Below are 27,661 nucleotides of genomic sequence, written 5' to 3' on the forward strand. Positions count from 1 at the left end.
AAAAAAACATCAAAATGGTGAAGAGAATGAATTTTTTATGATAAAAGGTACAACTCAAATATAGAACTAACATTTATTCATCAAATAATACATAATCAAAATACATTAATTAACAACCAAAAATGAACAGCTACAGTGAGAAATTGATAGGGTGCTGCAAAATGATGAACAGTTCCGTCTGCTCTAAGGCAGATCAAGTATACCACCAACTTCCTACCTATCACCATCATTGAAATCTAAGGATATTATAGAGGATTTGAATCACATAATTAAGATAATTGAATGAATAGACATATATTGAACTCTATTGCTATGAACTGAGTCTTTGTCTCCGCCAATTCATATGTTAAAATTCTAATCTCTAAAGTAATTGTATTTGGAGATGGGGCCTTGAGTTTAATTAAGTCATGAATGTATAGGTCTCATGATGGGATTAGTGCCCTTATAAGAATACACAAGAAAGCTTTCTCTCTCTGCACATGTGAGGTGCAGCAAGAGAGCCATTTGCAAACTACAAAGAACCCAATAGTATTGGCATCTTGATCTTAGACTTTCCAGCCTCCAGAACCATGAGAAATAGTTTGTTGTGTAAGTCATCCGGGTGGTGATAATTTGTTATAGCAACCTCAATTGACTAAGAAATCTATACTCTGAAAATAGGAAATACATCTTGTTTTTATGTATTCATAAAATAATAAAAATACTATGTCTTTAATTTCAAAACACGACAAAATACACAATAATCCAATAGGATTATGATACACAATAAAATAACACCTAATATCTATGCAGGATATGTTCCAAGACCCCAGTGGATGCCTGAAACCTCAGATAATACGAAACTCTACATACACTAAGTTTTTATTATATGTACATGTCTATAATAAAGTTTAATATATAAATTAGGCACAATAAGAAATAACAATAATAACTAATAAAAATGGAAAACTATAAGAATATATTATAATAAAATTGCCAACATTGTTACTATTGAATTTTGGGGCCATTATTAAGTAAAATAATCCTTACTTGAATACAAGCACTGCAATACTACAACAGCTGACCTGATAATCAAGATGACTACTAAGTGATCAACATGTGGGTTATGATAATATGGAAACATTGAACAAAGGGATGATTCACATCCTAGGTAGGATGGAGCAGGATAGTTCAAGATTTCATCAGGCTACTCATAACCAGCCTGCAATTTAAAGCTTGTGAATTGTTTATTTCTGGAATTTTCCATTTAATATTTTTGCATAACCGTTGACTGAGGGCAGTAAGCTGAAAATTTGGAAAACTCCATCAGGGATAAGGGAGGACTAATTTATAAAACTTTTAAAACTCTGGAACAACTCTTTTGGCCAAAGAAGATACAACAGCCACAAACAGAATATCTAGTGAAGAATGATTAAAAACAACTAAAGCAGTAATTGGAAGAAAGGTCATATCCTTAAACACTTTTGTGACTAAGTAGGAGAGATGAGAACAAATGAAGTAATAACCAACCTAAGATATTTAAAAAATAAAAGAACACCAAAAACAGCAGAGAAAGCAGAGGATAAATTCACAAAATAGATAAAAATACAGTAAGTTAGAAAAATGGCAGAAATCACAAATAAATTCAAGAGCAGTGTTTCTTCAGAAAAAAAAAAAAAACAACAGTCAAAAAGTAAGATAGCCTAAACAAGAAAAATATGAAGGATATAAAAACAAATGCAAGAATCTACATATAAGATTAGGATTATCATCTCAGGAATATGAACTTGAGTGAACAAGAAGAAAATATTTGGCACAATTCTGGACAAAATGGATATTTCCCCCAAAATATAAAAACTATGAAAATTGACTTATATTTTAAGAACCCAAGCTGTGTGCTGTGGCACACACCCATAATCCCAGCAGCTCAGTAGGCTGAAGCAGGAGGATTTCTGCCGCAGTCTGGCTGGGCACAATCAGGAGCCACTTGTCAAAAGAAACTAACTTTATTTTTAGAACCAAACACGCCAAACAAACAGCCTCTCAGGAAAAACCCCTCAGAGCCTCAACTGCCACCACCGGCTTTCCACAAGCCTGTCTCTCCCCCCACAAGCTTCTCTCCTCCTCCCACAATCCTCCTGCTCTTGAGGCCGATTGGCTGGGTCACGTGGGCAGAGCCAAAAAGTCCCCCAATGAGCAGCTCCGTGGTCTGAAAGGGCAGGGAAACAGTCCAATGAGCATCACCGCAGAGGAGCCAATCAGCTAGATGTTGCTGGGGCCAAGGAGCCAATCAGCTAGATGTTGCTGGGGCCGCTGTGAGCCAATCATCAGCCGGCAGCTGGATTGCTGGCAGCTGGAAGTTTGCTGGGGCCCCTTCGGCTGTGGCTCTCAACATCTCCCCCTCTCTGTTTAAACAACAAGCATGTGGCTTAGGGACCGTGCCTGTTAGGCAGTCCAATTCAACATATGGTCCTTACCCGTCATCGGATGAACTGACCTCTAGGCGTCAGCCTCCTGTCTTAGGTTGGTACCACTGCAATTGGATCATACCCGTCACTGACTACCGGTCCAGCATACAGCTATACTTGTGGATAGGCCTTTGCACCAGTGGGGGGGTGAGGTTCTTTGCCTCACCTCTGTTGGCCCCCAAATTTTAGACCATCACTAGTAGAGGAGGATGCAAAATGCCATGACATTAAGCCAATTGAGGGCTCCTTTGAAAAATTGTACCACCGGTGACATCATCAGCAAAAATACCCCAACACTACCACAAGTCGCTGCACCAACAGATAGTTCAAAATGCATACAGGTGAGCTCACAATGTGTCCAGGCAAGTTCTGCAAGCAGTTCAGTGATGGCTATTGTAGAAGGTGTAGATTGGTTTTATCTTTGACTTCACCAGCACTGGGATGAAGATAGGAATTCTGGCAATAATGGCTAAAGAAAAAATTATGTAACATTACAGAAGGCACTAAAAGAAAACAATTTTCTTAACAATTTACATTGTCTTCACCGGCACTGGGATGAAGATAGGAATTCTGGCAATAATGGCTAAAGAAAAAATTATGTAACATTACAGAAGGCACTAAAAGAAAACAATTTTCTTAACAATTTACATTATCTTTAAGAGAATTATTAAATATAATGAAAAGGAAAGGTGAAAGTAAACAAACAGATCTGTTAACCTTCTTTTTTGTTTACATATTAAAACAATCCTCAACAGTTGTTTACCCAATATAAATTAAACCATATAAATCATGTGAAAAAAAAAATTATTTGGATCCATTTTATCATGAGCGCTCATCATATATGATATATGGACATACGTACATTCAAACATATAACACAAAACACAAGTGTGCACACATAACATAATACATACAACACATAACATTATAGTAAAGGCCTTATAACTTTTTACAGGTGAAATCTCCATTGCAATGTTTAAAAACTCTATAGTCAAAAAATAGAACTGATCAGCAAAACATTAACCTAGGTCTGTATGAGCTCAAAAAACAAAATAGAACTTCATGATATGGCAAAGGGCAATAATAAAATAGATATTGAAAAAAGCATCCTGGTTCTGTTGCAGATGTAAGAATAGCCAAACTGGAGTTTTGGATATCAGTTGTTATGGATTTGAGCCAAATCATCTTCTTTTTGGTCTGTAGAAATCGCTTTAGTTAATCTTTCTGGAATCCAAATCGGCTGCTGTTCTCCCTGTGGAAACACATAAACAGACCCCCGACTCCAGACAATCACTGGGTCAGGACCTTGGTTAATCTCTCTGGAATCCAAATCGGCTGCTGTTCTCCCTGTGGAAACACACAAACAGACCCCCGACTCCAGACAATTACTGGGTCAGGACCTTTCCATTGTCCTGTTAGAATATCCTTCCAAAGTACCTTGGGCTTATGTACATTTTTTGGACACATATGCCTTTCCGCAGCACTAAGTCCTGATGAATCCAAATTTAAAAAGTTTAGAGTAAAAAGGGTTATTTTAAGTTTATCTTTGGGGAATATATACCCCTTCCCAATTCCTTCTTTTTGCTTTAATAAGTACATTTTAATAGTTTGATGAGCTCTTTCAACTATGCCTTGTCCCTGTGGATTGTATGGGATTCCTGTTATATGAGTAATGCCAAATGTTGAGCAAAATTGTTTAAAAGAGGTAGAAGTATAACCAGGGGCATTATCTGTTTTTAACTGTTTTGGAACACCCACAGTGGCAAAATTTTGTAAGCAATGAGCTATAACATCTTTAGTTTTTTCTCCGGCATGAAGGGAGCCCATCAAAAATCCAGAAGAAGTATCAACTGTAACATGCAAATATTTTAATTTTCCAAATTCTGGCAAGTGTGTGACGTCCATCTGCCAAATATGGTTAGGTATCAATCCTCTAGGATTGACTCCAAGATTAACTTGTGGTAAAAAGGTCACACAATTTTGACATTGTTTTATTATTTGTCTAGCTTGTTCCTTAGTTATTTTAAAATGCTTTTGTAAAGTATTAGCATTGACATGGAACTTTTTATGAAAATTTATAGCTTCTTCTAGTGTAGAGAAAATATGTATGTCATGTGTAGTTTTATCTGCTAAATCATTGCCCAAACTAAGGGCTCCAGGCAATCCTGTATGTGCCCTGATATGTCCTATAAAGAATGGATCTTTTCTGTCCCAGATTAGACTTTGTATAGTGGAAAGCAAAGAGAAAACAGAAGAAGAAGGGGAAATCCTACCAGCATCTTCAAGAGATACTATAGCATTAACTACATACTGACTATCAGAAAATAAATTAAATACAGAATCTTTAAACATCACAAAAGCTTGTAAAACTGCATTAAGCTCTACCTTTTGAGCTGATTGTTTGGGTACTAAAAATGTAAAAGTTTGATCAGGGGTAACTACTGCTGCTGTACCATTATTTGACCCATCAGTGAATATATTTGGAGCATTCATGATAGGTGTTTTTCTTGTCATTTTTGGAAAAATTACAGGATGCAATGACCAAAAAGACAATAAAGGATTAGATGGTAAGTGGTTATCAAATGAAACATTAGATTTGCACATGATTATTGCCCAAGTATTTAACTCATTAGCTAACTCATCAATTTGATTCATAGTATATGGAGTAATAATTTTATTGGGAGAAATTCCAAACACTCCCTTTGCTGCTTTTATTCCTTTGAGTATTAATTGTCCTACAGCCTCAGGATACCTAGTAAGAATAGTGTTAGGAGAATAAGATAAATGTATCCATAATAATGGACCTTCTTGCCAAAATACTCCTGTAGGAATATTTTTTGTTGGTAGCACAATAAATAATAAAGGCAAACTTATATCAATTCTATCCAAATGCATATTTTCCATATATGTTTCAATAATTTTTAATGCCTTTCTTGCTTCAGGCGTTAACATTCGGGGTGAATTTGGATCTGATGGACCTTTTAGGATATCAAATAAAGGTCCCAACTCTCCTGTTGGTATACCTAAATAAGGCCTTATCCAATTTATGTCTCCTAATAACTTTTGAAAGTCATTAAGTGATTTGAGTTGATCTACTCGTATTTGAATTTTTGGTGGACGGACCATGGTTGAGGATAATAGAACTCCTAAATAATTAATTGGAAAATTTAATTGTACTTTATCTATTGCTATCTCTAGATTATAATTTTTTAATAAGTTTGTAAGTGTGGCATAACATTCTAGCAATGTGTTTTTATCTTTGTGTGCTAATAATACATCATCCATATAGTGAAATATTTGTAGTTCAGAATTTTGATTTCTAAGTGGCTGGATTGCTTTGTTAACATAAATTTGACACATAGTTGGGCTGTTAGCCATCCCTTGAGGGAGTACTTTCCATTCATATCTCTGATCAGGACCTTCATGATTCAGTGCAGGGATAGTAAATGCAAAACGTGGACTATCCTCAGGATGAATTGGAATTGAAAAAAAACAATCTTTAATATCTATAACTAAAACATACCAGGTTTTTGGCAAAGCAGACAACTGAGGAATCCCTGATTGAGCAGGTCCCATAATAACCATCTCATTATTAATGGCTCTTAAATCTTGCAATAATCTCCATTTACCAGATTTCTTTTTGATGACAAAAATGGGAGTATTATGGGGAGATACAGAAGGTTGTATATGTCCTTCTGCTAATTGTTGTTTGACCAGGTCATGGGCTGCTTGTATCTTTTCTTTAGTCAGGGGCCACTGAGGAACCCATACTGGTCTTTCTGATTTCCAAGTAATTTTTATTGTCTCAGTGGCCCTTTCTGAAAATCCAACCCATGTCTGTCTGTTCCTTGATCTATTTGTATTGGTGCTGCTATACCTTGTTCTTGTTTTTCTAATCTTTTTCCTTTCCTAAAACCTTGTCTAGTCATAATAGTGGGTGCATTTTGGTTGATGTTATTTGTTAATGTCAAACCTAATTGATCTAGGACATCTCGTCCCCATAAATTTACGGGAAGATGATCCAATACATATGGCTGTATAGTTCCTTCACATCCTTCAGGATCCTTCCAATCTAATACCATTGCACTTCTATGGGGATTAGTCGCCACTCCTAGGCCTCGAAGCGTTTGAGTGGCTTGTTGTAATGGCCAATGTTTTGGCCATTCTTGACGAGAGATGATGCTAAGGTCTGCACCTGTATCCAGTAGCCCATTAAATTCATGTCCTTGAATATTTAGTTTTAGCATGGGGCGTGAATCTAAATTTAAAGAAAGCATAGCCCAATCTACACCTGTGGAACCTAATCCCTTGGAACCTCTTTCTACAGTACGACTGGAAAATTTATCATGTAGGCTGGGTATTATTAGTAACTGTGCTATTCTATCTCCTGGTGAAATTACTGATATACCCTTTGGAGAACTGGCTATAATTTTTATTTCACCTTCATAATCGGGATCAATTACCCCAGGACTTATCATAAGTCCTTTTAGAGTAGAAGAGCTGCGTCCCAATAATAAGCCTACTGTTCCTTTGGGAAGAGGTCCTTTCACCCCTGTGGGAATGATTTGAACTCCCATCTCTGGAGTTAGTACTGCTCTGGCGGAGGCGCAGATGTCCAACCCTGCGCTCCCTCTGGTTTGTCTGATGAGGGATCTGATGGACAATGTGTCCTGGGCACTACCCTGATGGGGTTGCTGGGTTCCTCCAGTGCTCCGTATATTTGTGGTTTTGGGCCCCGGAGCATTGGGCCCCCTTGTCCATTTTTTGGCAATGGAGCCTGATGCCTTTCTCCACGATATCGTGGATAAACACCTGGTCCTTGTTCGTTTTTTGATAATGGAGTACCCTCTATGGTGGTTTGAGAACGGCATTCATTAGCCCAATGTCTCCCTCTACGGCATCGTGGGCAAATACCTGGTATTCTACTCCTTGGATACCTAGTTTTGTTAAACCCTCCTCCAATGGGGCAATTCCTTTTAAAATGTCCTGTTTGTTCACAATTGTAGCATGTTCTTGGCCTGGCATCTAAAGCCTGTTTTACTGCAGCTGCCACAATTTGCCCTTGTTCATTAATGTCTCTGGCATCTAAAGCCTGTTTTACTGCAGCTGCCACGACTTGCTCTTGTTCATTAATGTCTCTACATAATTTAATATATGTGTTTAAATCTTCATGTTTCCATGGTCTAATGATATCTCTGCACCAACGATTCGCTTGCTCATAAGCCAGGTGTTTTAGTAATGGCATTGCTTGTTCTGTATTCCCAAAAACTCTGGTAGCTGTTTGAATAAGCCTATCTACAAATTCAGCATAAGGTTCATTAGCTCCTTGTATTACCTTAGATAATTGACCTTGTAAACCTCCATGTCCTTGTAAAGTCTTCCATGCCTTAATTGCATCTGCAGCAATTTGTGCGTATACGCCAGGATCATATGCAATTTGTTGCTGCTGATCCTCATAAGGTCCCTTTCCTAACAACATATCTAGATTTCTCTGAGGATAACCAGCTGCTGCATTTCGCCTAGCCGTCTCCTTGCAAAATTCCTCATTGGCAACCTTCCATAACAGGTATTGTCCTCCATTTAGCACAGCTTTACACATATTAGCCCAATCTGCTGGCGTCATGTTCAAGTTGTTAATGGATTCGACCAAGCTTACAGTGAAGGGTGCTTGAGGACCATAGGTTGTTACAGCCTCTTTTAGCTGCTTCACTGTTTTGAAATTTAAAACTTGGTAAAATTGCTGCCCTCCTGCCTCAAATACAGGGCATGTTAATATTTGAGATCTTGTCTCAGGATCCCAACTATCAACTGCGGGGGTTGGGGACCTCCCAGCATATGGAGGTGGCCTTGTTAGTTGGACACTTACGTCCTCTGGTGATAGAAAGGTGTTAGTAGCAGTCTCCTGTAGAGGTGGTGCTGTTGGTTGGACACTTACACCCTCTGGTGATAGAAAGGTGTTAGTAGCAATCTCCTGTTGTAACTTTCCCCCTGATGGCTTTTTCTGTTTTACACTTTCTTTCTCTGTCTGACTAACTTGAGAGGCCTTCTCTTTTACTTGAATCTTTTCCTCTGTCTGACTAACTTGAGAGACCTTCTTTTTTACTTGAATCTTTTCCTCTGTCTGACTAACTTGAGAGACCTTCTCTTTTACTTGAATCATTATGTCTTCTCCTTCCTCTACCATTGTCTGAACTGAAGGCTTTGGACTAAGCAAACAAGATACGAACGTCCACAATGGCAATGTGCCAACTGGCAGAGTCCCTGGGCTTTTCTTTTCTATTCTTTTTAAATCTTCACCATGATGGTTCCATTGTGATATATTTAACAACTCCTCCTTAAAAAGCCATGGGCTACATTTTTGTATTGTATCAACGTATGCCCTGACTGTTCTTGATTTTACTGAGATGCCTCCTTCCTCTAACAATTTACTTAACACTCTTTCAGTTTGTTTTTTACTAATTTCTGATCCCGTATTTCTACTATAATACAACCCAACAAGATGACACCAAACAAAACCGAGACAGAATGAAATAAAAAGGGAACAACAAAAAGTCATTATAGCCTTTCTATCCTCCTGACATGTGCATCCGTCCTTTCTCCCTATCTGTTCCTCAGACGTAAATAGTTTTTCCTCAGATATGAGCGGTTTTTCTTCCGTCTCACTCATCTCCAGGGACAGGCAACTTAAAACAAAAGTGAAACAAAATAACAAAAGAAGAATCTTAAAATGGCTACCCATCCTCTCGCCCTGCCCTCAGGGGCGAGCAGTTTCACTTACCCTCAGTCGCTCCCCGTGCGAGCCACCAAATGCCGCAGTCTGGCTGGGCACAATCAGGAGCCACTTGTCAAAAGAAACTAACTTTATTTTTAGAACCAAACACGCCAAACAAACAGCCTCTCAGGAGAAACCCCTCAGAGCCTCAACTGCCACCACCGGCTTTCCACAAGCCTGTCTCTCCCCCCACAAGCTTCTCTTCTCCTCCCACAATCCTCCTGCTCTTGAGGCCGATTGGCTGGGTCACGTGGGCAGAGCCAAAAAGTCCCCCAATGAGCAGCTCCGTGGTCTGAAAGGGCAGGGAAACAGTCCAATGAGCATCACCGCAGAGGAGCCAATCAGCTAGATGTTGCTGGGGCCGAGGAGCCAATCAGCTAGATGTTGCTGGGGCCGCTGTGAGCCAATCATCAGCCGGCAGCTGGATTGCTGGCAGCTGGAAGTTTGCTGGGGCCCCTTCGGCTGTGGCTCTCAACAGATTTCGAGTTCAAAGCCAGCTTTAGCAACTTAGTGAGGCCCTAAGCAACTCAGTGAGACCCTGTCTCTAAATAAAATTCAAAATAGGGCTAGGGATGTGGCTCAGTGGTCGAGTGTCCCTGAGTTCAATCCCAGTACCATAAAATAGAAACCCAAATGTGCTAATAACCAAGGTGGTGATGTCAGTAAGTATCCTTCTAAGAAAATGGAAACCACTTCAGTCTTGTAATAGAGATATTTTAATATGGTGAAATAATTATGCAGACACTGGAGGGATGAAAGAACTAAAAGGGAGAATTGAGATCATGTGAGCATAATAGCTATAAGAAGCTACCACCCTTAGGGTGGAGGAACAAGAAAGAAGAGGCTGGCATTACTCAAGTCTAAGATCTCAGAAGAGAGGCCTTGAGAAATTGATGCTCAGACTTTTGAAGAGGTTCCCTACCTACCTGCTGCTAGGTCCTTATGCTCAGAGCTGGTACTCTGAGCATAAGGACTTCTGAGGAAGGCTGTCATCTTGCTGTTAGAAGACAGCATGAGGATGGGACCAGAAGAAGCTGCAGGCTGGAAACACTTCTGCTTCTGGAGTGAACCATTGCTGCCAGGGCAATCCGACAGCAACAACAGAAAATGCAAAGAAAGTCCATCTTCCCTCAGCTTACATTCTAATTTCCCTCTAGTTCCTCCTATTACCAGACTTGACAGGTAGCTGGCTGGCAATGGTGTCCGGAAAATAGAGCTTGCAGACTTCCAGTGCCCCAACTTTTTCCTTTTTTTGGTACTGGGGGTTGAACCTAGGGGCACTTAACTACTGAGCCACATCCCCAGCCCTTTTTTGTATCATCTTTTTTTTTTAAAGAGAGAGAGAGAACTTTTTTAATATTTATTTTTTAGTATTTGGCGGACACAACATCTTTGTTTGTATGTGGTGCTGAGGATCGAACCCGGGCCGCACGCATGCCAGGCGAGCGCGCTACCGCTTGAGCCACATCCCCAGCCCTCATATTGGTTTTATAAATAGAATCCATCAACACACTGAAAGAATGAAACCCAACAACTGAATAATGTTTTGTGTAGAAATATAAGAATGGTCAAATACTAGGGAGTCTATTAATCAAATTTGCCATACTTACTGGTAAAAGGAGAAAACCCATGAAATCACCTCAGTAGTTACTATCAAGGCATTTGATCTAAATCATTCTTGATTTAAAAACCTGTTAGTAATTGGGTGCAATGGCACACACCTGTGACCTATCCCAGTAATTTTGGAGGCTGAGGCAGGAGGATTGCAAGTTTGAAGCCAGCCTCAGCAACTTAATGAGACCCTGTCTCAAAATGAAAAAATAAAAATGTATCTCAGTGGCAGAGCACTGCTGGGTTCAATCCCAGTACTGCAAACAAGAAAAAAAAAATTAAACAAACAAACAAAAAGAAAATATAAGACAAAAAAAAAAAAAAAAACCACCACCACCACCAACAACAACAACAAAAAAAACAAGAACCCAAACCCTGTCAGTATATTATAGGACATATGTGCTTATCAGAATCAAATTACACTTAACTGAGAAAAAACTTAACTCATTCATCTAGCCAATATTTAAGAAGGGCTTCATGTATCAGACCCTGCACTAGGTGTTGGGTATATAGCAATTAGCAAAACAGACAAGAAGCCTATCTTCTTATATTCTATTTGGGGAAAGCCAATAAGCAAATACACAAATTAATAAAGATAATTACTGACTGTGATTAATACTATGAGGGATATCAACAGGATAATGGGATCTGCAGTAACACTAATGGGGATTTATCTTAGAATGATTAGACACAAGAACAAGCTAGCCATACAGAAAACAAGAAGAGGACACCAGGCTAAGGCAAATAAGTCGAAGGTGCCAAATTTCAAATTGGCTTAGGACTTCATGACTAATTAGATGTGAAGAATGAAGGAGAGAGATGTGTCCAGGATGATTTCCAAATTTGGGGCTTGGTGGTGAAAGTATCACAAGAAAGTGATATTGAAAGGGAGCAGGTTTCTTGAAAGTATAGTTTGGGATGTGTTGAGTGTGTGCTATCTGGGAAGCATCAATATGGAGAAGTTGACAAGTAGCAGAATCCATAGACCAGAGGCTAAGGTGAAGGTGAGGGGTTTTGGCTAGTGACACAAATTTTTAAATTTGTTCTGGTTAGATATACGTGAGAGTAGAGTGTATTTTGACATATTACACATACTTGGAGTATAACTTCCCATTATTGTGGTTGAACATGATGTGGAGATACCCTAGCATGTATTCATATGTAAATATAGGAAAGTTATGTCTTATTTGTTCTACTATCTTTCCTATTCCCATCCCCCCTTCCCTTGCTTCATCTCTCCCCCCCAATCCAATAAACTTCTAGTCTCTCGACCCATCCCCCGACCTATTGTGAGTCAGCATCTACATATCAGAGAGAACATTGGCCTTTGGTTTTTAGAGATTGGCTTATTTCATTTAAAATGATTGTCTCTGGCTGCATCCATTTATGGGGCAAATGTCATCATTTCATTCTTCTTTATGACTGAGTAATATTCCATTGTGTATATAGACCACGTTTTCTTTATCCATTCATCTGTTGAAGGGCACCTACGTTGGTTCCATAGCTTAGCTATTGTGAATTGAGCTGCTATAAATATTGACGTGGCTGTGTCACTGACATATTTTTGAGTCAACCACACATAGATAATATTTGACACCATCAGTGGATGAGATTGCCCGAGGCAAAAGTAAAAGGTAAGAAGAGAACAGTGTGCAAGAGAGAGTCCTTAGGGTCTAGCAAAGGAGACTGAAGGGGAGAAAGGAGGAAAACTGGAAGGGAGTGGGGATACATAAAGTGAAGAAAAGAGCCCATTTCAATGTAGAGGTGATCAACCTTGTCAAATGCTGAAAGTGTCAAGCATTATGAGAACTCAAGAGTGGATTTGCAACAGGAACAGTGATTAATAACATCAGCAAGAGCAATTTCTGAGGAGCCCTGGCACTGGAATAAATGGGAGGTGCTGAGGGTGCAGGGAGGTTGATACCAGAGAGACGGAGGGGCTGGTAAAGAGATCAGGCATGTTCCTGGTTGCTGGTGTATTTTTATACTGAAATCCTTTTTAGGTCCATTACATTCTTTTGGGAACTAAAATTTGGGGCAACACTTTAAGAGAAATACTCTGATGCAGACTCCAATATTTCACCCTCACCTATTTTCTTTTTACTATTTTGGGGGGAGATGTTGGAGATTGAACCCAGGGGCTCTTAACCACTGAGCCCCATCCCCAGCCCTTTTTTTATATATTTTATTTAGAGTCAGGGTCTCACTGTGTTGCTTAGAGCCTTGCTAAGTTGCTGAGGCTGGCTTTGAACTCTTCTGCTTCAGCCTCCTGAAAAATCCCTTCTTGAGGTCTAACAGATATCTCAAAATTAACGTGTTAAAAATGAATTATTATGTCTCATTCATTCTTTTCTATTGCTATCCTCCCTCCCTTCCCTTCATCCTCCTTTGTCTAATGCAATGAACTGCTATTCTTCCTCTACCCCCACCTTATTGTGGGTTAGTATTTGCATATCAGAGAGAACATTCGACCATTGAATTTTGGGGGTTGGCTGTACATCCACAAGAGGGGTTGTAATTAGAATAAGTTCTATTCCATGCCTTTATAATTATATAAAATGGACTCCAAAACAATACAATACAATAATACAATAAAATAAAAGGGAGATCAGGAGAGGAAAGGGATCAAGAGGTGGAAGCAGGGAGGTGGGAAGTGCTGGGGAGTAATATTGGTCAAATTATATTGTTATATCATGTGCACATACGAATATGTAACATTAATTCCATCAATATGTACAAATATAATGCACCAAGAAAAAAATGTGAAAAAAAATATAAAGTGAATTCTTGATCCTTTTCAAACATGCTATATGCTATCAGTCCTTTGCATCTCAGGATTGCCTATCTTTTCCATTTTCAATTGTTTGGCTTTCTTGATTCTCTTCCTTTTCTCACCTCAACATAAAATGTCAGCAACTTTGATTTGCTCAACTTTCAAACTATACACAACAACAACCACTTGTCACTGCTGCCACTTTTGCCTAAACCACTTTCACTTCTCTCATGAATTATTGCCCATCCAATTTCTACCTTTACTTTTCTAAAGTCTGTTCTCAGCCCAGAGAACAACACAGGGCTTCTTTATAATGCAAATCAAATGTTATGCCTTAGCTCAAAATACTCCAATGAAATCTCTTTCCTCCGTAAAATTTGTCTTTAAAATAGTTTACACGTCTCTACATGATCTGACTTCATTGCTTCTATGACCTCATCTCCTAAGCACCCTTCTTCATTTTTTCTGCTCCAGACACATGAAACCTCTTTCCCAATCTCATCATGTTTGTGCTTCAGGGCCTTTGCACAGGCCACTTTCTCTGTTTGGCCTGCTCTTTCCTCAGATATCTTCATGTTGACTTCCTCTCCAATTTATGAGTTCTTTCTAAATGACTTGTTCTTCAAATATCATTTTTTTCAGCCTACATAGTTTCATAGATTCAAATGATAACTGGTACGAATATTTGCCTTATGCATAATTAGGAATTTGTGGATTGTTTATGAATATGTGCTGACATGAAAAGCACAGCAAGAGACTTGGCAAGAAAGAAGAAAAGGGGCTGGGGCTGGGGCTCAGTGGCAAAGCGCTTGCCTAGCACATGTGAGGCACTGGGTTTGATCCTCAGCACCACATAAAAATAAATAAATAAAAGTATGTGTCCATCTACAACTAAAAATATTTTAAAAAAGAAAGAAGAGAAGAATGACAATATATGACATAGCTCCAAAATTTTCAAGTTGGATAAAGTTTAAGATCCCAAGCAATGTTTCACACTAGGAAATACAGATGAACTACAAAAAAGTATTTATTTTCAATCACAATAAGGCACATACAAATACAATACACAGTGAAAAAGCCACACAACACATTCATATTTACTATCATGTGCCTGATATTCTCCAAGGTGTACACTTCATTTTTAATGCTTTCATAAATTCTGCAAGGTGAGGAAACTGAGATTTACAGAGAAGAGGTGGTTCCTCTGAGATCACAAAGCTTAAAAATGGCAGGGACAATATTTATAGGAGGTGGGGTGACCAAGGATAGTTCTGACTCCAGATTTTTTGCTTTTTTGTTACACTAGGTGGTTTGTCATCCTGACTCTCTCAAGGAAATAGAATACCCATTAGGGAAAATTGATTTCACCCTAATTTTGATATTATAACGAATTTACTCAGCTGCTTCTCTGGCCTTTATAAAGAATGTAGTAATAATTGTAGAATTGATCCTTGGCTTTACAATTTGTAGTGAAGTTTTCTTCTGTTTTGTTAATTTATTATATCACCTTATGTGGTGTCTTGTAGGTAAAATGTGCCCTCCTAGTACACCTTGCTTTTTTGAGTAAATGACAGAGCACTCCAGAATCACTGGGGCCTTGGGAATAGATTATATTCCCACCAGGCATTTTTCCCATTTCAATTTCTGACTCTCTAGAAGAGAGAAGAGGCGAGGAGAAGAGAAGATAGGAAAGAGAGATTGTTTCTGTCTGGAGGATACAACAGGGTGTGAGAAGAAAGACGAGTAAATGCCTTAGAGTTAACTAAAGACAAAAATAAAAATATGAATAAACATTACATTAGCTAGTAACAACACAAGCAGTCTATTTTCCCACCATGGAATAAGTCTCCAAATGGCAAGAAGAAATGTGATGTACTTGACTGAACCTATGGAAGGCCTGGTCCCTTCATGAGGTCAAGAACAACATTTATGAAAGCAGATGAACTGGCCATTTCATGGCTTCCAACTTGCTTCATCTTGGATATAACAAAGTCAGATGTTAGATGAAACAGAAGGAGATAGAATGGAATGAATGAACGCCAAGCCTGTACTCCAGATTTCTTAATATTTCATAGACTCCCAAGAATCTTCCATTTGAAATAGTCTGGATCCTACATCCAAAACCCAGTGATTTAGATAACTCTTTCTGGTGGACAAGGAGACTAAATGAGAAAGATGTGCTTTGATATCTGGTTATGCTGCTTTTTTTTTCTTTTACTTAACAGACTTTTTGATAAAGTAAATCAAGTTTTTTTTTTCCTAAAATCCAAGATCTAATTACTGTGTGAATAGCCTCACCACTTCCATTTACATTTGCTAATATTTTAAATCAGGACTGGAAAGATATTTGAATCCGGCCAGTAGAAAGCAAAGGGTCATTTCTATGGATACCATGCAGCTCCAAATAAATATTTACAACAAATATTACTGAACAAACTCCATGATGCAAACACTTTATACTTTCAGCCGAGGTAATCACCTACTTTGCACAAAATGAAATTAGACAAGACACTCTGTGTCTTAAAGATGGAAATACTTTTCCAGGAACAAAATGGTAATTTTATGAAAGATCAAGATGCCTATTAAAGGTGTACCCATAAATTTACTATCAAATTTTTACTAATTGTGATATCATTTAGGAAACAAGGAAATTGTTCTTGTGCTCCAGTTGGATTTTGGTCTGCCCAGGACTAATGTTGATCTGAAGTCAATATTTGCAATCCAAATTGGTAATCTTTGCACTGCAGCCTGGTTAAAAGAATATATACATAAATAATATGTCCCTGGCCAGGTTAAGTTTGTAGATCAGGGCACAGAGAGACTCAGAACTCCTCTTATATGATCTGTTCTATCTATAGGATTGGAAGTACAGATTTCACAAAAATGGTAGTAGACATCAGGTTTCCAGATATTTCAAATAGATCAGGCCAGGCAGGGTGGCACACACTTGTAATCCCAGTGGCTTGGGAGGCTGAAGCAGGAGGATTCCAAGTTTAAGGCCAGCCTCAGCAATTTAATGAAGCCCTAAGCAACTTAGATTCTGTCTCAAAAAATAAAAAGGGCTGAGGATGTGTCTCAGTGGTGAAGACCCTGTGGGTTCAATCCCCAGTACCAAAATAAATAAAATAAAATACATCAGCATAACAGAGGCGAATATCCATACATAAATGTACCGGACAATTGTTATGGAGTAGGGAAAGGGGACCTAATACTGTCCAGGGAAAGAAGTTAGGCTACATCACTTGGTGCTCCAGAAATATTGGGAGTCAAATTGGTATGAAAATAGGTTTTATTCAAAGCCAGCTTTGAAAGAAGATAGAAGAAAGTTATCTTTTCAAAAATGTCATCTTCAGAATCTCTGAGGGCAAGCAAAGCTTTTAAAAAGAGAAGAGGCAGCAAAGTGAGACAAAAGACAGGAAATACGAATGTGCCGATTTAGATAGCCTGTACTAGACAGGCTGGTCACGTGGTGATCTCCTGCTCTGTTTCCTTAGTACCCATGAGGGGGTGGAGTTAGAACCCTTCAGCCTTTACTGTCAGCATGAGGAAGTTGTTCTCAATTTTAGAGGGGCCCAAACTTGAATCTGTTTCACAGTGAACATTTAAAAACAATAGTAATCAGGGACTATAGAAAAATACCATTTTTATAGAATTACCTCCAGGAATATCATCTCTCCATGAGCAAGGCTTGGAAATCTCTAACAGTGACCTTCTTAAGTTGTACTTGACAGGGACAGAGAGCAAGAACCGTGGCTTTTGCCCTAAGGAGCCAAAATTTAGAGGACTTACTGATTTTTTACTACTACTTGAGTTCACAAATGTTTTTATCTGCCCCGAATACTAAGACCATTTAATTCCAAACCAGATAATCCTCCTGCCTCAGCCTCCTGAGCTGCTGGGATTACAGGCATGTGCCACCACACCTGGCTAATTTTGCATATTAACTGAAGTGTACTGAAAGAAATACAAAACTTTAGAAAAGAAATTCTTTGCTACAGAATACATCAGTTCTTCAAAGATCCGTCTAAGTCAAGAAAAAATATTTTGAAAAGTATTAAGGTGTTGTGTCTTCATTTTTTAAATTGCATAATTTGGTTTTAGACATCATTGATTCATCTGCTGTAATAAAAGCTGATTAGGTCTGCCACTATTTATTCCCCCATCTTCCAATTTTGTTGCTTACATTAATTTTTTATTGTCGGGGTTTTAAATATTTACATTCTGATCTGCAACCATAGTATCCACACTATTTAATCTTATTTCTCTATTTAAAGGGATTCAAGCCCACTATGAATCTCTTCATCAGAATTTCTTTTTTCCTCACTTTTTAAAATTTTTGGCTCATTTTTAAATTTTTTTTTGTGGTAAGATTTTTACCACTGAATAAATTTTTCAAGAAAAGCTTTGAGTTCATGTTTTAGAATGTTCTGGAATAACATTCTTTCTTACAGCTCCACTGTCTCCTATCAAGGAATGTTCTTGTAAAGCTGCCTTGATTCTCCCCTCCCCTGCACCATCTTTTTGGTGAAGTTGTTTCCTGCTTGGTATGTAAAGACTTCTTTCTTAAAGTTGAAAATAAAACTAGCTGGGTTTTCAACTGTTCTGAATAATTTTACCTGCTTATAAGTGCATTTACTACACTTGCATATAAACACAGTGTTTTGTGTGTGTGTGTGTGTGTGCGCGCGCGTATGGTGGGGGGGTACCGGGGATTGAACTCAGGGGCACTGGACCACTGAGCCACATCCCCATTTTGTATTTTATGTAGATACAGGGTCTCACTGAATTGCTTAGCACCTGACTTTTGCTGAGGCTGGCTTTGAACTCACAAACCTCCTCTCTCAGCCTTCTGAGCCACTTGGATTATAGCTGGGCGTGAATGGGCCCAGTGATAAACACATTTTGTCAAGGGAAATTTTCCATATAACATCTAAATATTTCTAACTGACTTGTTAAAATCTCTTCTTTAGTGACATGGATTATACTCAGATTGCATTGTCTTTGTCTTCTATATTCAACATTTCCTTTAATTCTTGTGTCTTTGTGTAATCTGAACCCTTCACTCTGCCTTAATTTAATTCTGGCATGCCTGTTTTGCTCCTTGGTGTTTCTAGTTCATTTATCAGCTTTCTAATGATGTTTTGGTTCAAAAAATTTGTTTCCTCTGCTCAGCAATTTCCCTTTTCAAAGCTTCCCAATGGTTTATTATCTTTGCTTATCAGTCTTCAAAATCTACAAGGGCTTGTGAGTTGTATTTGTTTCCAAATGTATCTTTCATGTGTTATCATTTTTTGGCTTTAGTTGGCCATACTATTCTGTTCTTGTTCATAATTATGAGATTAGCTTACATGCTCTGTAGAATCTTGTATAATATAGGTGAATTCTCATGGATTCCAAATGTATCTGGGACTTGTTTCTTTTATTATTAGGGTGAAACGAATAAATTATAAAAGACTTGGATATGGAAACTGTTCATTGGATAATATTTTATTTATGACATTGAAGCCACACCAAAATGCATATATGTGTGGGAGGGTAGGATTTGAACTTATGAAGGATCAATAATTATATCTTTTCTCCTTATGTTAACTCTGTTATATCTTATAAATGCTGAATTTAATTTCACAAGTTAAGCTAACTAAATTGACACATTTAAACAGGATAGAGTAAAGGAGGAACATTCTCATTATTCCTATGAAGGTGATGATACAAGAAGGTCCTGGCATTCTAATAAATCCAGGAACAACCAAATTAAAAAGTTCTTGGATGGTAAGAAAGCCTGAAATGAGGCATGCCCTTTCCTATCTGCCATCCTCAAATTGAATGTGTCATTAAGGAAGGTTAAACACACACACACACACACACACACACACACAATTGTGACAAAATGCCAACTCCAACATATTCAGACATTCCAGTATCTGAAGGTAGGAAGTTTTTGAAGCTGGTAGATTCACTACTGAATGTTCCTGGGTTTAAGCATCATCCTATTTATCTTCTCTCAACTATAAGGACAATAGCAATGAATTTCATCCCCCCACACACACACACAGAATATTGTGTTGCTATTTCTTCTTTTTTGGGGGTATCATGTGACAATGATTTCTCACACATGACAAAAACATCCTCCTTCTTGACTCCTTAAGAAGAAAACTGTCCATTAACTTGGGACTTTAGTAAGGTCGCTTATAATGTTCTGTGCTCAAGAAGAAAAATCCAGACTGGATGAGTGTACAATTATCATGATTCCTAGCTGGATGAAACAATATATGCCAGAAGGTGCTAATAAATGGACTGATATCAGGCTGAAGGAACTCTCTGATCTCCAGCTTTTGCCCTTTGCCCACTGGTGGTACCTATTATCAAAACTGGATGAATATGTAAAATACTTATCAAATGTATAGGTAATATCTAAGTGTCTTAAAGCTCAGAATCACAACCCAAAATATGAAAACAGGCTGCAGTAATAGGCCAGATATAATGAGATCAAATTTAAATGGATAATACAAAGTTCTGTATATTCGTCCAAAAAGATTTCTACTGCTGAAGAATAGGATGCACAAAATTTTGCTATGTGGATAACAACATACGATGTACCTGTTAAAACTGGTCAAATATTAGGCAGCAGTGTAAGAAATAGTTATTTGTTGGGTAGTGGAAAGAACATTGGATCTGGTATCAGAAAATTGGGTCAAGCTCCAATTCTACTTCTTTGATTCTTCAACATTTTGACCCTTACTGTCTTCTCAGGGTTGTTGTGAAGTTAAAATGACTTACCATGTCTAAGTACTTGTGCTCAATAAACACGACCTAGAAAAGTTACCATTCACTAATAAAACAGATGGCTTGGCCACTCCATTTTGTCCCAGAAAAGTTGGCACTTGGAATGAGTTCTAAATGTTATATTCACAAGCAAAGTGGAGCTACTTCCAAAGACAGGCACTGAGGCAGATGAACATCTCCAAGGAGAATGTGAAGAATTGTTACATGAACCCAGGGTAACTGACTTGAAGAATAGTGAATTCAAGGAAGGCCATACCTACGTTCAAACATCTGATTGAATGCTTCATGGCTTTCTGAAAAACTCCAAAGCAGTAGAACTAATATTGGAGGATGAAAAACAAAAGAATGCGGGTCAGGGCAGCCACTTGGTGGAGATGTTGTGAGCAATTTCAAGACAAGTGGATGGTTGGACTCTATGGTCTTTAACAGGATAGTCTGATTGTCATATTTCCAGGACACTTTTCATGAAGTGGTTCCTTCTGTATCAGAGTAATCCAAGGTCTCCAGTATCTTGGGTTGTGCTGATTTCTAGCCTTAAAATACCACCTTCTCTCCAGCTCTAAGCCAGACCTCTGATTTTTTTACTCTGCCTTCTCCCACCAATTTGTTCTTGTTTTTATTATTATTATTATTATTATTATTATTATTATTAGGGATTTCTGGTCACCTCTGCAATGCCGTCTTTTCTCAAACTATCCAAAAGACATAGCAGAAAGGTTGATTTGTGGGCTTTTTGGTAGATAAGCCAGTCAAACATGATTTCTTGGTTGCTGAAGTAAGAAGGTAGAGTAGGAATAAGAAGCAGGTTTTAAGAAGTCCTGAATTGGAGCTATGCACCAAGAAATGTTCTTGGTGTACAACCTCAGATCAAGTTTATGTATTTATTTTTTCTGCTGGGTATGGAGCCCAGAACCTCATGCATGCTAGGCAAATATTCAACCACTGAGCTACACCCCCAGCTCTAAGACCAGGCTTTTAGTGGAGATTTGAACAAAAGTAAGGGACCCAGGCCCTTTGCCTTGAGGCTTACTAAAAGCACACAAAAGTTATTTGTTCAAAGGATGACTTTCCCCTGTTTTCTGGAGGCAAGAAGAGTCCTGGGAAGATTGCTCAACACCTCCAGTACATCCAGATCGCAATAGGGAATGTATCTGGAGCAACCAGAGAGGATGTCCGCTTTCTGAAGGGCCTGGTCTATCCCGTTCGGCTCCCAGGTTACCCCAGGGAACCGTTTTTATTTTTTTACAGCCTCGCAGGCGGGGCGGGGGTGGGTGGCTGCCGGGCGGTTACCAGGGACGCGGCCGCCCGCGCGGCGGGGCTGGGGTGAAAGAGGACGCTGGCGGGGGAGGGGTCCGTGGCTTCTGACTGGCTGGGTTGCAAAGGTTCATTTGCATAACACTCTCTGACGTGTTCTGATTGGCCAAAGCCAGAGGGGTGGCGGTGGGGTGATTCCAAGGGCCGGGAGCTCTAGCCCAAGGACCTTTTCGTTCCGGAGTTACCCCGGTGGGTGTGAGTTGTTGCGTGGGCCCGAGGGAGCTGGGTGGCCCGGTTTGGGAAGTTTTTCAGGCAGGTGCATGAGCCATCTTTCTCTGATAGGGTTTAAGAAATGTGCAAGAACAGTGGCTGGGAGTCAAGAAACTGGGAGATCCAGATCAGACAGAAGGAAGGAAGCGGATCAAGGAAAGGGTGGAGGGCAAAAGGAAGGAGTTAGGGGGTTTCTCTCAAGCTGGACTTTTTTCTCGGGATGGGATCCTTTTGCTAGAGCACTTGGTTTTCCGTTTTCATCAGTTACTAATCACACTGTATTGGAACTGGGTAGAAGAGAAAACGAGGGCAGGATCACAGCATTTAATAAATCTGAGTGCTGAGTTTTCAAGCGGACGCATTCCTAACTTAAAATATCAAGAGGGTTTGGGATGAGGAATAAAAGACGTTTTAATTTATGAGATCAACTACTGAAATTGGATATTTGTTTTTCTCAAGTTTTCCTCTTATAACGCATGATCTTTCTGTCTCTGGGCATAAGGTTTTAAAACCATCCTGAGCTATTTTATACTTTAGTGCTGCCTAAGCACTGGGGGGCGGGAGGGGGAGGGGTAGAGGATCTGTGGCTCTTCATGGCCCATTTCCACATTTTGTAAGGAATAAACAGCGTTATGTTATGAGGTCCTATACTAAATACAATTAATCTTTGTAAAGTACTTTTCAATTTACATAATGATTTTTACATCCATTCTACTTAACCAAAATCCTTGGTACAGTCCGGGGAGAAACTCCAGTTTTATTGACAAGGAAACGGGCTGAAAAGTTTCTGAGTCCCCATGTATGCAAAAAGGAAGGGTGAGATTATTTTAATATTTTTTAAATTTTATATAACGCTTCTTTCCATCGATCTCAAAATAGGTCGACAAGCAAGTAACGTCTCAGTTTTACAGATTAGAATGATCTAGGTTGAGAAGGGGCTGGTCTCCCAGACTGGATTCCAGACTTTCATTCTGTTTGCACCAAGTCATCTTTTATTCAGAATACAATTAGGAAAATGGTTTGTCATGGAAAATACTTATGTATAAGTCATTTAAGTATAGGTCTTTAAAGTGAAAGAAAGAGGAAGATAAAGAAATCCTTCTATTACATACTTGTTTTTGACACTTTGGGTCCTGTTGGAAAATACTGTACTAAGGACCCCTCCCTCCAAGATTTTAGGGGCAAGGGATTTAAAATTAGAAGCTTCAGTCATGATTATCTGTAGGACTGTAAAAGACTGGTGGGTGAGGGACTTGGCAAGGGTGTAGGATGGGAAAACAAAAATGGGTTATGGTTTGGAAGTCCCCAAAGTGAAACTTAAGGTGCAAGGCTCTTAAAAGTGACCCTGTGCTTAAGAACTATCTTTTGAAAGACCTATGTTACACACACGCTCTCAAAAAATTATTGGTCACATCTCCACTTTTCGGTTAAATCAGAGACATCCAACACCAGGCCTAACTAGCTTTGGGCAGCCAAAAGGTTACATGGGCCCCGATGGTCTTTCCAACATCATTTCTCTCCATTGCCATGTTCTACTCTCGAAAAAAGTAGACTGCTCTTCATTCCTGGCAGCAGTTGTTGTAGGAAAGATTGGGAAAGATCCTGCCAGGAGAGGCAAAAGCCTCTGACCTCCCCTCCCCCAGCAGCTGACCATGGCGGGAGCACTGCTCGTCCACGTGCACCCGGCATGTCCAGCCACCCTTCTTACATAAGAGTCCCAGGATGTAGTTGGGGCAGCTGCGGGTCCCACTTCCCCGGTGGCTAATAATAAACTGAGGCATCAGTTTCCAGGCTGCCGTCACTCCAGATTTGGGGTTGAGGGCTCACTTTGCAACCCGGACACGTGCATTCCGGTCATCCCACCCGGCAAGCGCGCGCCAGGCCCGCCCAGCACCAGCGCACCAGCCCGGCCTCCCGACGGTCGTGACACGGGCGCTTTCGGTGCTGAGCCTGGCCCTCCCCCAGCCGGCTTGCCCTGGGCTTGGTGTTGGCGGGGCGCCGCTGCTCCATCCCCCTTGGCCCTGCCTTGCCTTGCCCTGCCCTGCCCGGGCGCCCTCCCTCAGCTGGGGTATCAGGCGAGAGGCGGAGCTGGCCAGGCGCGCCCCGCCCCCACTGTAGAAAGGGCCGGGCGAGTGTTACTCGCGGTCATCCCGGCTGGGGCCTTTTATCTGGGCGCTGCTGGGGGAGGCAAGAGGAGGAGACACCGGGGGTGGCACAGGACGACGCCGACACCTTTCCTGGACTATAAATTGGGCACCTGGGATGGGTAGGGGGCTGACGCATCTGCCACTGACCGAAGCAGCGCCCTTGGCCAGCAGCTGCCCGCAGAAAAAACACTGAGCTGCTAAGGAGCGGGGGATCTCGAGGCACAAGAGAAGGTGGGTGGGTGCCCTCACCCCATCGCTGCCCCGGCCGGCGTGGATGCTTGAGCTCAGGTTTTTCGGAGGGAGAAGCTGGGGAGAGGGGTAGATCCTTTCTCTCCGTGACCCTCAACTAGCAGGTGAAGAGGTGGGACCATCTGGTCGCAGGGAGCCACCCTGGCGCCGTCCCGGGCTAGCAGTTGCCAGAGAGGGAGGAGCGCGCAGGCAGGGGCTCTGAGCGCGCTAACAGGGTGAATAATCTTCCTGTTCTTTCGTCCCTGTCTCCCAATCAGGCAAGGCTCGACCCATCGACCACCCACCGCCATCGAGAGCTTCCGGACGCCAAAGCTAGGAGAAAACGCGCATCAAGCAGGGCCGGGCTGCGAGAAAGACGAGAGTTGGAGAGGGCGGAGGAGGAGGTGGGAATCCCGCCTCGCTAGCTATAGCTGTTCTCCCTGCGAGGGCCTCAGAGAGTGCTTGAAGGCGGGCGCCCCCCTTGCCCGGGCCGGCCATCCCTGTACCCTTGCATTTCGACTCCCGCGCGGCCACCATGATGCAAATCTGCGACACCTATAACCAGAAGCACTCGCTCTTCAACGCCATGAACCGCTTCATCGGTGCCGTGAACAACATGGACCAGACGGTGATGGTGCCCAGCCTGCTGCGCGACGTGCCCCTGGCGGAGTCCGGGCTAGACAACGACGTCGGCGTGGAGGTAGGCGGCAGTGGCAGCTGCCTGGAGGAGCGCACGACCCCGACCCCCAGCCCGGGCAGCGCCAACGGCAGCTTTTTCGCGCCCTCCCGGGACATGTACAGCCACTATGTGCTGCTCAAGTCCATCCGCAACGACATCGAGTGGGGAGTCCTGCACCAGCCGCCGCCCTCACAGTCAGGGAGCGAGGAGAGCACCGCCTGGAAGTCCAAGGACATCCTGGTGGACCTGAGCCACTTGGAGAGCGCGGACGCCGGTGAGGAAGACCTGGAGCAGCAGTTCCACTACCACCTGCGCGGTCTGCACACTGTTCTTTCCAAACTCACCCGCAAAGCCAACATCCTCACCAACAGATATAAGCAGGAGATCGGCTTCGGCAATTGGGGCCACTGAGGCGGGGCGCCCGCAGCTGCCCAGCACCTACTCGGTCCCCATCTCTCACCCTCTCTCTTTCCTTAAAAGCTGTTTTCTTCCTGGTTGTGGGGCACGAAGGGCAGACGGCAAAGTTGGGCTGTGTATGTGCAGGGGGTTGGTGGGGCTGTGTGAGGTGAAGGCCCCCTTGGGGAGCAGAGAGGAAATTGGTGGCTGGAGAGGGGCTCAAGGACCCCCCAGGAGGGGGCCTGCCTTCTACGTTGGTGGGAATGGGACTGGGCTGACGCCCCACATTCAGCCTGTGCCTTTCCTGGGGTTTCTTTTCTGTTCTTTCCGGTGGAAAAGGGCCTGAGAAGGAGCCATGCCAGGGCGCGGTGCTGGGTTGCCACACTTGGGAATGCAACCCGGAGCTGGGTGCCGGGGAAGGCGGGGCGCGCAAACTCCCTCCTGCCCTGCCGTTGAGCCGGTGGAGGCCCTGGCGTTGCTAGGATTGCATCAGTTTTCCTGTTTGCACTATTTCTTTTTGTAACAGTGGCCCTGTCTTAAGTATTTCAAATCCCCTCCTTGCTCTGAAACTTCAGCGATTCCATTGTGATAAGCGCACAAACTGCACTGTTGGTAACCGGTACTACTTTATTAATGATTTTCTGTTACACTGTACAGTAGTCCTGTGGCACCCCACCCCATCCCTTTCACGACACCCCGCCCCCACCCCAGTGTGTGTAAACTGGCAGTGCACAAGCTTGTATGAAGCTTGCCTCTCAGCCAGTGAAATTAATAACATGAGAAAGTGGATGTATCCAAAATGGAACCAACTGACATTCTATCCGTGTTGTACATAGAATGATGACGGGTTCCATAGTTGTTATATGTTTTAAGTTTATTTAAAACTTTTTTTTTAATCCAGATGTAGTCTATATTCTAAAAAATAAAAAAAAAAAAGCAAATGTGTTAACTAAACTGGACGAGTGTGTGTTGATTTTTCTTCTACCAGTGAGTGGCTTAGTTGTTAAATAAAAATATTTTTTATAGCAAAAAGTAAATTTTATTTTCTCTGGTATTTCAGAGTGGTGGATACTCATCTCTGCAAGTATTTAGTTCTGTTTGGAAAGTAGCAACTGACAAGATTTACTTCCAAGCTATATCACCAATTCAGTACCCAAATAGGATCATACATCTCAACAAAAAGTCAAATATTCAAAGTGTTTGGGAAGGTACATGTATCTTTCAACCAACTTGGCCAGCTTATTGGAGTGCTTAATCACCATTTTGAATTTTTAAGATTCTCAGCACCAGCTGGAGTGGTTTAAAAACTTAACTCTAAAGTCTGAAATTTTACTATGGACAAAAGAAAATTTACAAAGAAACACCAACTGATCCTAGTGTGCACCCCTAGCAGGTTTTTATTTTACAAGTGTTTTATGTTGACCTTAGGAGATAGTTATGTGTATTAAAACATAAGCAATGCCCCTTTTCAGTAGTTCCCAACAGTGCTAAGCTTTGTTGATCAGTGTGCCTAGCTCTGCTTCTAGTTTTTTAGTGACCCCAAGTCTGCAACCAAAGGTAGCATATCTGTTCAAGCCTGCTGTAGGGCCCTTAGGAATATTTTTAAGATGCCCTATGGGAATGGTGGGACAGGTGAAGCAGCACTCTGCATTTTGTTTATTTCATTATTTGTGTTGAGGGGATAAATGTCAGGTCAACTTCAGTTTTCAATCTTGGAAGTCATGAGGCATTCTTGAAACAAATAGGGCTTGAATTTAAAATGCATATAATTGTACAGTTTAGGAAAAAGCATATTGTTTGCATTGAAGGCAGGCACAGCTCAAGTCTATTATCAGCTTTTAGCAGCAGTGAAAAAAAAAAACGGGGAGGTCTCAAGACAGGGGTGCCTGCCAGTTGCCAGAGAAAGTTAATGGTTAATATATGAAGATAATCTGGGTTAACACCCTAAGTAAGGTGTATAGCCTCTTGTGTTCCCTTGAAAGTACAAGCAAAAAATTCAAAGAAGAAACTACAAGGCCACATGGTAGAAAGAAACAAAGACTTTGGAGCCAGAAAATTGTGTGTATAAATCCTCCTGTTACTACTTATTAGTTTTGTGTATTCAACTTTCATAACCTGTTGCTACATTTGAAGTCAGACATAATAATTTAAATGCCTACTTTTTGGAGTTGCAGTGAGAATTAAATGAAATGGTATATGTATAGAGATAGTTTCATACTTAAGTTTCCTCAGGCATTGCTGAAATACCTTACAGGTTTATTTCTTCATATATTGGTTCATATGTCCATTTCCTCCCCTGAA

General features: G+C 40.9%; 1 protein-coding gene across 2 annotated transcripts; it reads left to right on the forward strand.

Moving 5' to 3' along the window:
• Positions 1–21,845: 21,845 nt before the first annotated feature.
• Positions 21,846–26,314, forward strand: Mid1ip1 (MID1 interacting protein 1). 2 transcript variants are annotated; one of them, XM_071606182.1, is made up of 2 exons: positions 21,846–21,889; positions 24,564–26,314. In XM_071606182.1, exon 2 carries the CDS (start codon positions 24,821–24,823, stop codon positions 25,373–25,375), a length of 555 nt encoding a protein of 184 aa, XP_071462283.1. In that variant the 5' UTR covers positions 21,846–21,889; positions 24,564–24,820; the 3' UTR covers positions 25,376–26,314. The 2 variants fall into 2 exon arrangements, with proteins under 2 accessions (XP_071462283.1, XP_027783188.1); XM_027927387.2 differs by lacking the exon at positions 21,846–21,889 and adding an exon at positions 24,041–24,288.
• Positions 26,315–27,661: the final 1,347 nt, after the last annotated feature.

This window comes from Marmota flaviventris, chromosome X (genome assembly GCF_047511675.1).
Source record: "Marmota flaviventris isolate mMarFla1 chromosome X, mMarFla1.hap1, whole genome shotgun sequence".
NCBI classification, from domain to species: Eukaryota; Metazoa; Chordata; class Mammalia; order Rodentia; family Sciuridae; genus Marmota; species Marmota flaviventris.